General features: G+C 40.6%; 1 protein-coding gene across 17 annotated transcripts in view; it reads right to left on the reverse strand.

The window, feature by feature from the left end:
- EPB41L3 (erythrocyte membrane protein band 4.1 like 3) overlaps positions 1-16987 on the reverse strand; it is a 272467-nt gene that overhangs the window by 52207 nt on the left and 203273 nt on the right. For all 17 annotated transcript variants that reach the window (XM_066353286.1, XM_066353284.1, XM_066353283.1 and 14 more), the window contains 2 exons: positions 2850-2954; positions 1578-1620 (listed from right to left, as the gene is read on the reverse strand). In XM_066353286.1, coding sequence (XP_066209383.1) covers positions 1578-1620; positions 2850-2954 — 148 coding nt within the window. The remainder of the gene's footprint in view (positions 1-1577; positions 1621-2849; positions 2955-16987) is intronic.

A 16987-nucleotide genomic window follows, 5' to 3' on the forward strand; every position in this document is an offset into this window, starting at 1 on the left:
TAGATTTTATTGATAAAAATGAATTGCTTTTAAACATTTACTAGTTATTTAAAATTATAAAGATTATGTTTATGGTAAAAGCATGAGGATTAAAAGTAAAAATTTAAAAATTCCTCTTTCGCAATCCCCAACACTGCAATGCCATTTCTGGAGATGTTTACTGTTAATATCTTTTGTGGTCTTCCAACACTTTTCCACAGACCTATATATGCATAACTTTTTTTTTTTTTTTGTACTTTTCTGAAGCTGGAAACAGGGAGAGACAGTCAGACAGACTCCCACATGCGCCCTACCGGGATCCACCCGGCACGCCCACCAGGGGCTACGCTCTGCCCACCAGGGGGCGATGCTCTGCCCCTCCGAGGCGTCACTCTGCCATGACCAGAGCCACTCTAGCACCTGGGGCAGAGGCCAAGGAGACATCCCCAGCGCCCGGGCCATCTTTGCTCCAATGGAGCCTCGCTGTGGGAGGGGAAGAGAGAGACAGAGAAGAAGGAGAGGGGGAGGGGTGGAGAAGCAAATGGACACTTCTCCTGTGTGCCCTGGCCGAGAATCGAACCCGGGACTTCTGCACGCCAGGCCGACGCTCTACCGCTGAGCCAACCGGCCAGGGCCTATATGCATAACTTTTTAAAAACAAATATGATTTATCTCACTACTGTCTCAGTAATAAAAGCTAAGACAATATTCACTCTCTTTCATCTTATTTAATAGCTGCTTAGTATTTCAAAGTACGGTATTCTATGAGTGATTTAATCGTTTCTTCCCAAATGGATATTTAAGTTGCTTCTAGCTTTCTGCTATTATAAGTGGTATTATAATACACTTTCATACATGCACATTTCCCTCTCATACATATGCTGAACAAATTTCTTTAAGTAAAACTAGGGGTTAAAGGGTAACACATTTAAAATTTTAATAAATACTGACAAAAAGTACCTTCCTTAAACGGTTGTACCAATTTATATTTCTACCAATTGTGTACATAATGGCCAGTGCAAGGTATTATTAAACTTTTAAAGTCTTTGCTATCTGAACAGGTGAAATATGCCTCATTTTAATTTGCATTTAACTGTTATTAAAATTTAGCACCTAATTCTTACTAGCTACTTGTATTTCAATTTTGTGAGTTGCTCATACAATTGTTTTCTCCTCTAGATAATATGCATTCTTAACTTGTCTTTAGGGACCAAGAAAAGAGGTTGTCACCAGTCAACTTTAGTCCATTTCTGAACTATTAAACGACTATTACTTTTAGCCTGACTTTTATACTGTTGTGGTAGTTAGGCTGGATATGACATTCATGACCCATTGAAGTGTTGCCTGACTAAATCATATTTCATATCTGTGCAGAGGCAAGGAAATAGTCAAAAGCCACAGTCATTTTATTCCTGAGCTGTGATCATTTAAAATGGGATCTGAGCTATACTAACTTGCCAAAGATAAAACCTGAGATTTCACTCTGCTTTTCAAAACATTCGATTCACACCACCCACGTGAGTAAGTGCTAGCAATTCATACAACCCACTCTCTGAAAATCCTCACATTTTCATAGATAGTAATCCAAAAGAACTTACTTCGAATCTGTTTTTTAATTTCCTTAGCAGGGTCCAACCAATTCTGAAAAGGAAATGACAGCTTGAATTTGAATCAGGGAAGAGTACAAATGACTTCCTGTTGACCAGGCAGTAACACGCACTCAGCATATCTGAAAGTGCCTGGTTGCTAGAAGGCCCTCCAAGCTGGGTTCTTCCCCCATCGGGTGCCCCTTTGCCAGTCCTGTGAGGGCCCACATTGGTCTAATGAAAATATGTGGTGTCCACAACTCAATCTAACAAAATTCTTTTCTTTTGCAAGCCGTGCCTTCAGGGATCCAAACTAGCAGAGAAAAAGAGTAGATGAAAACACCAACCCCAACACCGCTCAGCGGGTTCTACGGTCAAACAAATTACTAGAGCAAACTATAGATACATGTAATTTGATGCAGTGGTGTCCTCGCCATTCATTCCCACAGGCTGACGTCTGCGATTACAAATTGTTAGGCAGCTACTTAGAAGACTTTCCAACAAACCCTTCCTTGAGACTTATGATTTTCCTTATCAGAAAACTCAGATGTTTAATAATGAAGTTAGACATTGTCCAGTGAATTCAGTAAATATGACTCATCGCACAACACCAAAACATATAACATCTATGAACAAAATTTCTGTGACTCAGTTTCCAGCACCAGTTCCATGGAAATACTTTCTTCACAAAGAAAACTTAATGAGGTAAAGCTCTGAAGAGACTGCACTCATTATTCAGGTATAAGAGCCTAGAGTCTCCAGAGGTATTACATTAAACATTAAATGCCTACTAACTACATGAGACAAGTGTCAGGTCAGCCAACTCCTAATCTCATATTCTGATTTGGCAAGAATATGAAAGCATGATACGATGAATTAAGAATAGGAAAGTAGCCTTGGACATGGTTTCCATACAAGTATCAATGTATTTGATTTTCATCAGCTCATAGCCGCTGAAATATATCATTGGCTCATAGCAAATAAAATATATCATCACACACACAAAAAAGCACCACATAAAATGCTTTCCTGGAACCATAAGTAACTGAAGCATGAAAAAGAAAAACACTGACTTACTGTTTCCACAATATTCGAGATTAGAGGAAGTTGTTAATAATTTCCTTCATGAAGAAATAAGGCGGTTGACAGCATTTAGGGCCTCAAAGTAAATGTGGGAGTGTGAGGGGAGGTGGAGAAAAGACTTACTAATTCAATTCTAGGTCACCTTCAGGCAGTAACGCGCAACTCAAGCCCTGATATTTTGTACTGCTTTTAATTACCCACCTTCTGGTTTTCAGCATCTCGATATGTAAGCCCAAAGTAGTCTTTTTCTAGCAAGTTCAGATGTTCACATACTTTATCAAATAGCACCTGGCCTCTGGAGCGTTTCTATGGAAAACAAAACACAAAAAATGTCAACACACTCAACAAAGTTCTCTCAATGGCCATGAATAAAAGTAGGTAAAATTAAGAAAAAACAAAAAGCAACTGCTTCTTGTAACTATACAGTGAGTGACGATCAAGTGTGATCACACTTAGCTGGCTCCTTTCAACTAGTAAAAAGGCTTCAATGCAGTGGACCCACACCGACAAAAGCCTGACCCTACAAACAAATAAACAAAAGCTCAGAATGTCACTGAGTAAGTACAGCTCACCTCTGGGTGATTTCTAAACAGGAGTGGCTGGGGGAATGATGTGGTGCTGGGAAGCCTCAACATCTTGTAAAACACAAAAACCCTGACAGTAAAAAAAGAGTATTGAAGGACCAACAAAAGCCTTCTTTCAACATGCCCAAACTCTATTCCCCACGTGAGCAGGTTCTGAGCCTGACAATTAACCATGCGTCCTCCTTTCTTCGACCTCTCCTACAACTTTCTCTACCAATCCTTACTTAAAAATTCTAGCTGCAAATCGCTTTCCAAAGCCTGTTAAACTAACTTCTTTTTTTTACCTTTTTTTTTTTTTTTTTTTGTATTTTTCTGAAGCTGGAAACGGGGAGAGACAGTCAGACAGACTCCCGCATGCGCCCAACCGGGATCCACCCGGCACGCCCACCAGGGGCGACACTCTGCCCACCAGGGGGCGATGCTCTGCCCCTCCGAGGCATCCAGAGCCACTCTAGCGCCTGGGGCAGAGGCCAAGAAGCCATCCCCAGCGCCTGGGCCATCTTTGCTCCAATGGAGCCTTGGCTGCGGGAGGGGAAGAGAGAGACAGAGAGGAAGAGGGGAGGATGGAGAAGCAAATGGGCGCTTCTCCTATGTGCCCTGGCCAGAAATCGAACCCGGGTCCCTGCACGCCAGGCCGACGCTCTACCGCTGAGCCAACCAGCCAGGGCCTAAACTAACTTCTTTAGTTTAACTTTTGGTTCTTGCTACAAACTTCAGTTCTGTAGTACAGCATTCAACTTCTTAATTTCTTTTAGAGAAGAATCCTTCCTGTTCAACATAATAAAATGTTCATTAAGTTTAAAGATTTTAGCTATCATTTTTAAACATAAGATATAAATATATGTGCTATATTTTGGGCCATTAAACAGTCATTTGGAGAAAGGAAAATGATAGTCATCTCGGGGGGGAAAAATCCATCAGTTTAATTTACTGTGATACACAGTTATTGTATTTTCATCTAATCCTTCAAAGGTCTTTCAGCAAAGCCTTGAATGCTAAAATGGATTGATTAACTGGCAACAGTTAAGCTAAACTAGTTTTTGTGTGTGCAGTCCCAACATTTCACATCTAATACATTAAGCATACCTGTCTATAAGATTTAACATATTAACAATGACAAATATGAAAATTTGTAAACAGTGTACATGCCAAAATAATAAGTATTCAGAAGGCCCATAAGTGGTATGTATTACTGTATAACTGTAATTATACTGGAAATTTAATTAGTCCTCTCAAGCATGACTATTTAGGAAAAAGGATAAATTTATGACAGAAAAGTAGAGCTTGAATTGTAGCTAGCTAAATAACCAATGTTGTTTTTGAAAAAAGTTTAATAATGTATGAAAATAGGCCCTGACCAGTTGGCTCAGTGGTAGAGCATTGCCTGACATGTGGATGTCCTGAGTTTGATTCCCTGTCAGGGCACACAGGAGAAGCGCCCATCTGTTTCTTCACACCTCCCCCCCCCTTGCTTCTGTCTCTCTCTCTTCCCTCCTGCAGCCATGGCTCCATTGGAGCGATTGTCCCAGACACAGAGGATGGCTCCATGGCCTCCACTTTAGGTGTTAAGAAGAGCTTGGTTGCTGAGCAATGGAGCCAACATCTCAGATGAGCAGAGCATCACCCCCTAGTGGGCTCACTGGGTAGATCCTAGTTGGGGTGCATGCTGGAGTCTGTCTGTCTGCCTCTCCTCCTCTCACTGAATTAAAAAGAAAATAATAATGTATGAAAATAAATGTTAGCAAAACTATATAACATTGCTCAATGAGTAAAAGTAAGTAGAATAATAAGATGCTGCTCACTGTTTTGAATCTTTAATTTATAAATCGCACATTACTTCTGTATCATGCTCAAGAATTTATAAAGTTTTCACACACAAAAATGGTTCTTCTGATGCTTCTATTGGTATTACCTCCAGTTACCAGATAAGCACAGAGGTTCAGAGAAGTCAGATGAAACAGGCAGTTTTGCATAGTAGCTCTAAGCTTCAGCAGGTAACTCTGAGTTTGAATGTTCATTATGTCCCTTGCAGCTATGTGAACCTCTCTGTTTTTCCTTCTGGAAAATGTGTACGATGCCACCTACTTCTCTGGAATGACTGGCATTAAAAGGAAGGACTGAAATTTGGTCCAGTGGTGGCACATATCCAGCATTCCACAAACGTCAGCTATTATAGCCCAAATGACTGATGAATGGTAGAACACGTGATGTGGAACCGAGGCCTTTGTGCTGTCAGAGCACATACACAACTTCTCGTGGTGTCAATAAGCTCTTTCTTTTGACACCAATTACCTGCCCTCTACCTAATTTGCTTTAGCTAGACCATATAATATTTACACACACCACACTACACAGATATACATGTGTCTGGCCAAGTACTTTCTCAACGAGTAAAAACAAACAAAGCAAATATAAATAAACAAACATTTCTTGACAAAGCCTCCTATATCCTCTGACACAGCAGACCACAGCCAGCCCCTCGATGGAGGAATCTTTTCTGAAACTGTCACCAGCTGCCTTGGGCATTGTTTTAATTAGCTGTCTTCCGGCTGCTGTGTTTTTCCTTCAGTCTAAAGGTGACATGAATCAGGTCAAGCACAGACCACTATAAAAAGTGGCTCTTAGTTTTCTGGCTTCTCACAATTTTTTTCCTATTAATGACTCAGAGCTATCTTTTGACTAGAGCAGACTTTTTCTTACTATTTTAAACATTTTTAAAATACTATAAACAGTTCTTAAGACGATCTCCAAATGGTCCATTCATACCGGAGATTTTTTTTTTAACCCTAAGAACCAAGATCAGTTTTCTAGAATCAGTGAAATTCCTACATGCTAAATATCACCACCACAACCAGCAGCTAGCTGGATGACATTAGAAAAGTCTTTGAAGGTATTTGAGCTTTTATTTCTCTTCCTTGAGTGAGGATGTAGGACTCTATGGAGCAAGGCAATTATGGGCTGGAGGCTATAACGAGGCCCCCTCTGCTCATGGCACACACCGCTAATGACTACAGCGCTCTTCCCCATGGAGCCCAGAGGCAGCCTCGCATCCCCTGCACACTGCGATGAGAAAGATGCTGCCAATAAATGGAGGACAGAAAGCTGGGACTATTTTCCACGCTGGATGGGATCCCCTCCACAATTATTCCCTATTCCCCACAAATTCCTGATTCTGTTGACTCAGATGATTTTGTTTCTTAGCACATTATTCAATTTTTCAAGTCACTGCTTGTTGACATATGTGAGTATCTTTAGGTAATAACATCTAAAGCTCAACAATCAGAGTGCAACTTTTAGAGAATTTACATTACATATTTGGTTCCCAAAGACATGATGTTCGTTAAGCGATCTAATCTGGGAAGCTTACTGCCATTCGGTGTTTACATGCAAGCTGTAATGAGCAAAAATTGAGTAAATTAAAAAAAATGGACAAGCCTGACCAGGCAGTGGTGCAGTGGATAGAACATCAGACTGGGATGCAGAGGACCCAGGTTCGAGACCCCGAGGTCGTCAGCCTGAGCATGGGCTCATCTGGTTTGAGCAAAGCTCACCAGCTTGGACCCAAGGTTGCTGGCTCGAGCAAGGGGTTACTCGGTCTGCTGAAGGCCCGCGGTCAAGGCACATATGAGAAAGCAATCAATGAACAACTAAGGTGTCGCAATGTGCAATGAAAAACTGATGACTGATGCTTCTCATCTCTCTCCATTCCTGTCTGTCTGTCCCTGTCTATCCCTCTCTCTGACTCTCTCTCTCTGTCTCTGTAAAAAAATAAAAAAAACTAGACAAAAGTATTCTAATTTAGTAAGTAATTTACTAGAAAAGACTAACAATTTTTAGGCTTGTTTGCTGTTTCTTCCGTTGTTAAGTCATGTCTCTGACTCAAAGGCATTCACAGTTCAGGTAACTATACTCACTATTAACACCCAAACCTGAAAGGTTGGTTTTGCTTTTCCAGGTAACAGAACAATGGCAGACTGCCCTGTTGGTGCCCTCTTTATTTCAGTGAAAAGTTGCATTTCTGTTTCTGATAGAGAAAATGGGGGATATTATAACCCCACAATCTGAAAGACCTATATACCCGAAGAAGGGTAAACTCCTAAGCAATTTAAACAACTTTCACTTCTAACTATTTTAATTTAAAAAATTTCCAAATAGACTTAAGAAGTGGTTGGGTACTAAAGAAGTATGTCAAAAGACAAAAACTGTAAGACAATAAAGAGACAAACCACAGGCTGGGAGAAAATATTTATATTTGCAAACACATGTCTAATAAAGGACCAGTACCCAAAATACACGAAGAACTCTAAAAATTCAACAATAACAACCAAGTTAAAAAATGGGCCAAAATGCCTGGCCTGTGGTGGCACAGTGGATAGAGCGTTCACTTGGAATGCTCAGGTCGCCAGTTCAAAACCCTGGGCTGGTCTGGTCAAGGCACATATGAGAAGCAATCAATGAACAAATAAAGTGAAGCAACTATGAGTTGATACTTCTCATTCCTCCCCTACCTCCTGTAAGATCAATAAATAAAATCCTTTAAAAAAATGGGCAAAAGATCTGAATAAACACTTCACCAAAGATGTCAAATAAGCATGTGAAAAGATAGATGTTCAGCGTCCTATTATTAGAAAAATTGCAAATTAAAACAAGATATCATCACACACCTATTAGAATTACTAAAATTCACAATACAAACAACACCAAATGCTGACAAAGATGTGGAGCAACAGGCACACTTATTCCTGGCTAGTGGAAACATAAAATGGTACAGCCCTTTGAAAGACAGTCTAGTAGTTTTTTATAAAACTAAACACACTCCTACTATATGATCTAGCCATCATGTTCCTTGATATTTACACAAAGGAGCTGAAAATTTATGTATACAAAGAAACTGTCATACAAATATTTATAGCAGCTTTATTCAACATTGCCAAAACATGGAAGCAATTATGATCCTTCCTTACATAAATGGATCAACTGTTTTAAACCCAGACAATGCAGTATTATTACCCAGCGCTATAAAGAATTGAGATATCAAGTCATGAAAAGACATGGGAAACCTCAAATGCATATTACTAAGTGAAAAACGCCAATCTGAAAAGGCTACAAACTGTACGAGTCCAACTATATGATATTCTGGAAAAGGCAAAACTATAAAGACAATAAAAAGATCAGTGGTTGCCAGGGTTAGGTGCGGGGCAGGGGGCTGAATAGGTGGAGCACAGAAGCGTTTTAGGGCAGTAAAACTGCCTACTCTGATACCATATTGGTGGATACATGTCAGTATACATTTGTCAAAACCCCTGGAAAATGTACCACACAAAGAATGAACCCGATTTTATTATTTATTTATTTCTTTTTTGGGATATTTTTCTGAAGTTGGAAACAGGGAGGCAGTCAGACTCCCGCATGCACCCGACCGGGATCCACCCGGCATGCCCACCAGGGGGCGATGCTCTGCCCATCTGGGGTGTTGCTCTGTTGCAACCAGAGCCATTCTAGCACCTGAGGCAGAGGCCACGGAGCCGTCTCCAGCGCCCGGGCCAACTTTGCTCCAATGGAGCCTCGGCTGCAGGAGGGGAAGAGAGAGACAGAGAGGAAGGAGAGGGGGAGGGGTGGAGAAGCAGATGGGCGCTTCTCCTGTGTGCCCTGGCCAGGAATCGAACCCGGGACTCCCACACGCCAGGCCGACACTCTACCACTGAGCCAACCAGCCAGGGCCATGAACCCAATTTTAAACTATGAACTTTAGTTGATACTATGTGTCAGTACTGTAGCACACAAATGTAAAAATGTTAAAAAACAGGGAAAGATAGGAGAGGGAGTGAAGAGTGTGAGGGTTATATGAGAACTTTCTGTACTTTCTGCTCATTATTTCTGTAAACCTAAAATTGCTCAAAAAGTCTATTAGTTAAAAAGGGAAATACTAACAAAAATACTTAATGTCTTTTTAAAATCAGTTAATAAAGTAATTAAATACTTCAAAAGGTTAATAAAGTTAAACTCCCAATTATCTTACTTTAAGTATTTTATTTAGAGTATACATTTTAGAAAATCAAAAAACATTACTCACAATACATACAAATCTCTAGGATAGGGACACACACACACACACACACACACACACACACACACACACACAAACACACACACCCCCTCAAGTCTAAAATGCCTGCAAGCTAAGCCAAGATGATCCCCTAACGAACATAAGAAGGGCAACAGATCAAAGTGACTCTTCATGAACAACATTGCCCAACTAGTTAATCCAAACTACAAATAGTTGAAATGATGCATTAGCTAAGGTTCAGAGGCTTTTTTTGGACACTTAAATTCAAGAGGATATGTCCATCATCACCACTCAAATACAGCAGATGAAATAAACTTTTCTGCAGCATTAATAAAACCGCCTGAAAGTCAAAGGTCATTCATAATTTTTTACAATGTTAGTAAAACACTGGTTCTCAATGTATGGCTCATTAAGCAGCATCAACTGGAAAGTTTGTATTAAAATTTTTCTTTTTACCTGTCTACTTAGAGGAGCAATTTTTAAAAATTAACTTGAACACACGTTAGCATAAGGAATTTCACACATATTAAAAAAACAGAGGGGTCTAATGAAACCCTGCAGCCTCATCACCCAGTTTCAACAAATAATCCAGTTTCAACAAAAAAATCCTTGAGGATCCTGTGATCCTGGTTCATCTATAGTTCCACTCCACTCTCCTCCTCCTCCCCCTTTATTCTGAAGCATCTCAGCAAATACTATCTCTGTATGTCTTCGTACATGACTCTACTCTTTTAAAAAAACTGTAATCTCAATACCTTTGCCACATTTAACAAAATTAACAATTAGTCCTTAATATTATCAAATACCTAACCAATACTTTAATTTCCCCAATTGTTTCCATTTTTTTTTTCTCTTTCAGTTTGTTTGATACGTTCATACACTGCACTGGCTGACATAGCTCTTTAGCCTCAATCTGAAAATTCTCCATTTATGTTGGTTTTTCCCCTTGAAATTAATTTGTCCAAGAGACCAAGCCATTTGCTTGTTGAGTTCCCTCAGTTGCAGTGTGCATCTCCATGGTGTGTGATTTAACTCATTCTTCTGTCTCCTGTATTCCCTGCAAATGGTAGTTAAATCTGTAAGTTTCATCAGATTCTGACTTGACTGATTTTCATAAAAGATGCTGTGAAATGTCATCACTGCCCTAGACCTAGTAATGTGAGGTTGCAAGATGGGAGTATTCTAGCCTAATCATTTCCTCCTCTCTTCACTAGTTGAAGTGTGTCTATAAAGATACTTGTCGCCTGACCGGTGGTGGTGCAGTGAATAGAGCATTGACCTGAGATGCTGAGGACCCAGGTTCAAAAACCCCATGGTTGATCTCAAGGTCGCTGGCTTGAGCAAGGGCTCAGCTGGAGCCCCCCGTCAAGGCACATATGAGAAAGCAGTCACTGAACAACTAACGTGCCACAACAATGAGTTGATGCTTCTCTTCTCTTTCCCTCCTGTCTGTCTCTGTCTGTCTGTCTCTCCCTCTAACTAAAAAAAAAAAAAAAAGAGATACTTTTCTTTGTCAGAACTATTAATCCACTGACACAATTTGATGATGAAATTCAGGATTAATGCTCACTTGTTTCCCTTCATCCAATTTCAAGATAATAAGTTGGCTCTCTAACATCATCCAAAAGTCACCAATTAGATTTTTTGCTTGTACTATCACTATGAACTCATGGGTTGAAACAGGATTCATGTGTTTCAATCCATCACAGGTATTATCAATACTGATGCTCTAAATGTGCAGAGTAGCTCTGCCTTGCCTGTTGCTGTAACTTTCATCCTTCACAAAGCTTCTCTAGGGCCACTTCTTTAAAGCACTTCCTGTCTTCCCAAAGGTGATCTCTCTCTACTTTGGACACGATAGCATTTTACAGCACCAGGAGGGTACTTCCCCCATTCCGCCTTATATCACAGCTGTCTCTCTGCACACTCACCTTGAGTCCCTACTGGCTAGAAAGACATTCCCAATGGCGCCAAGCCTCCTGTAATTACTCTTTTATGGAGACTCATTTTGGTCAAATACCATTAAGAGATTTAAAAGGTACTTCACATAATTTTTTCTTGCTAGCATATCATAACCAATGTCATAGAAGATATATTTTTAAACTATTGGTTTTCAACTGTGGGCCCTGAGAGCATTTTAAAAAATGACAGTGCCCAGGAACCCACCTCAAGTGCAAAAAATCAGACTATCTGGTCAGGCCCAAGGCATCTGCATGTTTTTAAGATCCCAGATGGTCCGTGTGGGTACAGGTGTAAGTCATAAGGTATTTTTAGGTCGTTATGTTTATAAGCAAAATTCTCGAATATGAAGACTCTAAAGCGTTTTTCTTTTTGAGAAAATGTATAACTTTTTCAGATTTAGTTTAGGCTCAAATCAGTTTCTTTTATACTTCCTGGGCCAACACATTTATAACTGCTTTATAGAATTTATATATCTATATACACATGCACAAACACACACACTGTCTCTTAAAATCTTAATATATCCTTTTCAACAATTTTTCTTGAGAAATTTAAGTTCTCAATAAATGATAACCAGCCAGATGCTGAAATAAAATGATACAAATGAGAAATGATAAAACCAAACTATTAAGAAAAAAAACTCCTAGCGTGCAGAGGACCTGGGTTCGATTCCCGGCCAGGGCACACAGGAGAAGCGCCCATTTGCTTCTCCACCCCTCCGCCGCGCTTTCCTCTCTGTCTCTTCCCCTCCCGCAGCCAAGGCTCCATTGGAGCAAAGATGGCCCGGGCGCTGGGGATGGCTCTGTGGCCTCTGCCTCAGGCGCTAGAGTGGCTCTGGTCGCAACATGGCGACGCCCAGGATGGGCAGAGCATCGCCCCCTGGTGGGCAGAGCATCACCCCTGGTGGGCGTGCCGGGTGGATCCCGGTCGGGCGCATGTGGGAGTCTGTCTGACTGTCTCTCCCTGTTTCCAGCTTCAGAAAAATGAAAAAAAGAAAAAAAGAAAAAAAGAAAAAAAAACTCCAAAAGAACAAACATGCATTTAAAGCTATGAATAAAACACCAGGTCGGGCAAAAGGAGGTTCATAGCTGTGAGTATGCAGAACATGGAGTTTATTCTTGAATTATTATTTATTAATCACTGTATTATTTTCCATGGGAATAACTGTAAGCCTACTTTTGCCCCATACTGTATATGAAATGGAAATATTTTTAAGTTGAATGTTTTGAAGTTTAGTTTCCCTTATGGAACTAAAAAAGAGATGTTCACTCAAGAACCTGCTGGATGAATAAAGAATGACCCAGGTAGGTTAGTGAGTGTCTTGCTCCCCTCCTTTGTAATAGAGCAGAAGCATTACAGACCTCCCAGCAAGTACAGAAGTGGAAGCGATCAAGAGGAGCAGACTCAGGGCACTGACCAGGGCAGGACCCCGTGAGCAGCTCTCGGGGTTCCTGCTGACTTGCAGACCACGGCACCTGTCAGCACGTCCTCTGAGGCCATTGCTGCCTCGAGGCTCAAGTCCCTAGAAATCAATTTTAAATCCGTGCTGCAGACAGTGGGTGCAGAAGCAGCAAGCACAAGTTGTACTAAGTCTTGGCACAAGACTTCGACAGAATTTGTGTTTTCTTTCATCTCACAAAGCCCTGCATCTGCCTGGAGAAGCTCCCCTCCAGCAGAGGCTAACGGCTGAAATTAGAGAAATCTGTTAAGTCATGTATAATAATCTAGCCTTAAAAGATAAGTTCCAGTTCTTATCTTTCCAGAGCTGTACAATCATGAGGAAAAATGAGGCAGAGCAAGCCTTTTTGCCTGAGAACAGGAGCTAATCAGCAGTCCCTACTTCTTAGAAGGAAGGGGAGAGGCAGGCCCAGCCCACATCAGGATGCGTTTGTATTCTGAAGGGCCTCAGCATGCATGTGTGCATCTGTTTAAACCGTTAGCCTGGAAATGAAAGAACAAAAACGCCTCCTGTTAATTGCTTAGGTTTAAATCACTTCTGTTAACACAAGGAGATACAGATGATACTGAGAACTTTCAAGAAAGAAAACCGATACTTAACTACCCTTCAGCTCCTTTGTGATCTGACTGAGTGTTAACACTAAGTCCTGCTCTTTCTATCACATATATTCCTCAGGTAGACCACAGGTTTTTTTTTGCAAGTATTTTTCCATGTATTCCTGTATTCTGTGAATTTGTATTTTTGTTTCTTGAGGACAGGAAACTGTTTACCCTTTTAATGCCCCAACAGAGCGTCCAACTATAGCAGGCGTTCAACATATTTATTTTAAAGGCAATTCCATTTTTAATTATTTTAATTTTTAATTTATTTATTCATTTTAGAGAGCTGGGAGAGAGAGAGAGAGAGAGAGAGAGAGAGAGAGAGAGAGAGAGAGAGAGAAGGGAGAAGGGTGGGGGGAGGAGCTGGAAGCATCAACTCCTACATGTGCCTTGACCAGGCAAGCCCAGGGTTTTGAACCAGTGACCTCAGAGTTCCAGGCCAACGCTTTATCTATGGCGCCACCACAGGTCAGGCTCAACATATGTCTAATTAAGTGCAACTAGCATAAAGATGAAGAACTTTCTCCTCACATCATGTTGGATTAATCTTGAAGTAAAGGGCCATCATTTATTTTATGCTTCCTTCCCTGATTGCATTTTTTCACACTGAATGTTCTTCCATTTTCCTCACTTCTAAAGCTCAACTGGAATTCTCTTTATTTCTAAATGATTGCACCGCCACTGATGTGGCCTTTCAGAGCATCTGCTGAGCTCAGAAAACTGGCCAGTCCAGAGCCTGATCTACAATCAGACACCTGGACTCTGCAAGTTCTTGTTTTCTGGGCTTTACTTTTTCTTGGTCACACTCTTGAGAGAAAAATATTCTAACATCGCCTTCCCTGAAATTTAAGTGGGGAGTGAATTTTTTTTTTAACCCACACTTGGAAAATACCAACAGGCTGTGGTCAACCCAGGAACAAAAGACGGTGTCTGGTCTGTGACAACGGTGTAAGAATCCTTTAGAAAGGTCTGAGGTAAGGAAGGTCTAAGAAGCAATATGGTAGCAGCTGCCCTATTTGCATTTGCTTCATTTTCGTACTTTCTGACTCAAGTGTACCTTCAATGTCAAGTTTAATAAGCAGAGTAGAAAGTTCATTCTCCACACAACTACTGCCAGAATCCATGCCCAGAGGGGCAGGACTTAAAGGGATCTTCCAGCCTATGAACTAATTCCAAATGTGATCCAGGCAGCATATTCGTAAAGGACAGACAAGAGAGGCAGAAACCCCAATTTCTTCTGTCTAGATCAGGGGTCCCCAAACTACAGCTGGCGGGCCGCATGCGGCCCCCTGAGGCCATTTATCGGCCCCCATGGCACTTCTGGAAGGGGCACCTCTTTCATTGGTGGTCAGTGAGAGGAGCATAGTTCCCATTGAAATACTGGTCAGTTTGTTGATTTAAATTTACTTGTTCTTTATTTTAAATATTGTATTTGTTCCCATTTTGTTTTTTTACTTTAAAATAAGATATATGCAGTGTGCATAGGCATTTGTTCATAGTTTTTTTTTTTTTATAGCCCGGCCCTCCAATGGTCTGAGGGACAGTGAACTGGCCCCCTGTGTAAAAAGTCCGGGGACCCCTGTCTAGATGTTACATATATTGATAGCCCTTTCTTTAAATTCATGAGGATTCAGAAAACCATGATTACTTCTTTCAAACATTAATCAGTAAATCAATAATTATTTTGACATTCTTTGTTTTTTTGTTTTTCTTCTTTATCTCTGTGTTTCTGCCACATTCTTGCTTAGGTAAATTATCAATGGTGAGTTGAAATATCCTGTTAAAATAGGAACACAGAACTAATTCCTGTCTTGATAAGTTTTTAAGCAGTGATTTCCATGCCTAAATTATCTAGAGATTATAATTCACCTAGCATTATTTAAACTGCTTTAAAATAGACTTCCCTACCTATTTTAATTTTGTTTTTCCACCATTCTGTTCTAAGTGAGGTATATCAGAAGCCCTGAGGCTGGGCCCTGGTTCTACAATGAGCTGGCTCTGTGAAGTTGGACAAATTATTTAACCTTTTTCAGCTCCAATGTCATCATTATAAAGTCAGTGATGAGAATCAGTCTGTTTGCACTGATTCAGTAGAACCCATACTTACCGTATTTTTCACTCCATAAGACGCACTTTTCCCCCCAAAAAGCGGAGGGGAAAATGCCCGTGCATCTTATGAAGCAAAAAATACGGTATTTTATTAAATATTTTAACAAACCATTTGGTTCAGAATATTTTTTTTTTCTTATTTTCCTCCTTAAAACTCTAGGTGTGTCTTATGGTCAGGTGCATCTTATGGAGCAAAAAATAAGGTAATATTTTGTTGAGTTCAGCAAACCAATTGTTAAAATGGCACTTGTAATCAGGGTTCTTTAAGGTGGGTGCCTGGGCAGCCGCCCAATATGGATATCCCAAATTCACATTCCTTGCTCTCTCTTTTTTTTTTTTTTTTGCATTTTTCTGAAGCTGGAAACAGGGAGAGACAGTCAGACAGACTCCCACATGTGCCCGACCGGGATCCACCCGGCACGCCCACCATGGGGCGACGCTCTGCCCACCAGGGGGCGATGCTCTGCCCATCCTGGGCATTGCCATGTTGTGACTAGAGCCACTACTAGCGCCGGAGGCAGAGGCCACAGAGCCATCCCCAGCACCCGGGCCATCTTTGCTCCAATGGAGCCTTGGCTGTGGGAGGGGAAGAGAGACAGAGAGGAAGGCGCAGCGGAGGGGTGGAGAAGCAAATGGGTGTTTCTCCTATGTGCCCTGGCTGGGAATCGAAGCCGGGTCCTCTGCACGCTAGGCCGACGCTCTACCGCTGAGCCAACTGGCCAGGGCCTCTTGCTCTCTTTTTTAACATTCATCTGTGCAATAGCGTATTCTAAAGTGCCCACAGTAATGTTCATTCTGTCCACAGGTGAAAAAAATTATTAGGATGCCAATCAAGAAGCAATATGGAAATATCTTATATAATAGTTTTATTGTTTTCTGTCAGGTACTATTTCATATTTTTCATTAATATTTTAAAACTTTTTCTTATAACATAATCTACTTTTGTGTACCTCTTTTATTGTTTCTTATTTAAGTATTAAATGCATGAAAAAGAAACTAACTTTCAGTATTTCATTTTTTTATATTTAAAATAGTCATTAGGGCAGAGAACCAGTTGTTAAATAATTTGAATCCCACCACTGTATAAAGTACAAATAATATTAGTATTTACTCACAGGATTGTTACATTAAATGAGAAAAAGCACCGAAAGGTGTATTGCCTAGCCCATGGGAAGCAGTAACCAATAAGTGCTGGCTTTATTAGTAGGCCTTTTTGATAAGAAGACAAATAAATTTAGGGTTTATAATGCTGAAATCTGGTACAGAAACTGACATACTACTGTAAGCTTACCTGTAGTGCAATCATAGAAAACAAACCATCCCACTTTTCTCATGAAAAATATTAATAACTAAATTGAGATAACCGTTGAAAATAGTATCATTATCAGATCTTTTACAAACACACCTAAAGTGGTTCTTAGTATGTATTGGGTATATTGGCACATTTTGGTTCATCCAAGGCCAAAACATAGGTACACATGATTGCACAAATTGGAGACAGCACCGCCGAAACATGATGCACTGCTCAAGTGCAGCACAGAGGACCTGTGTTTTGACTG

Source organism: Saccopteryx leptura, chromosome 11, assembly GCF_036850995.1.
Source record: "Saccopteryx leptura isolate mSacLep1 chromosome 11, mSacLep1_pri_phased_curated, whole genome shotgun sequence".
NCBI classification, from domain to species: domain Eukaryota; kingdom Metazoa; phylum Chordata; class Mammalia; order Chiroptera; family Emballonuridae; genus Saccopteryx; species Saccopteryx leptura.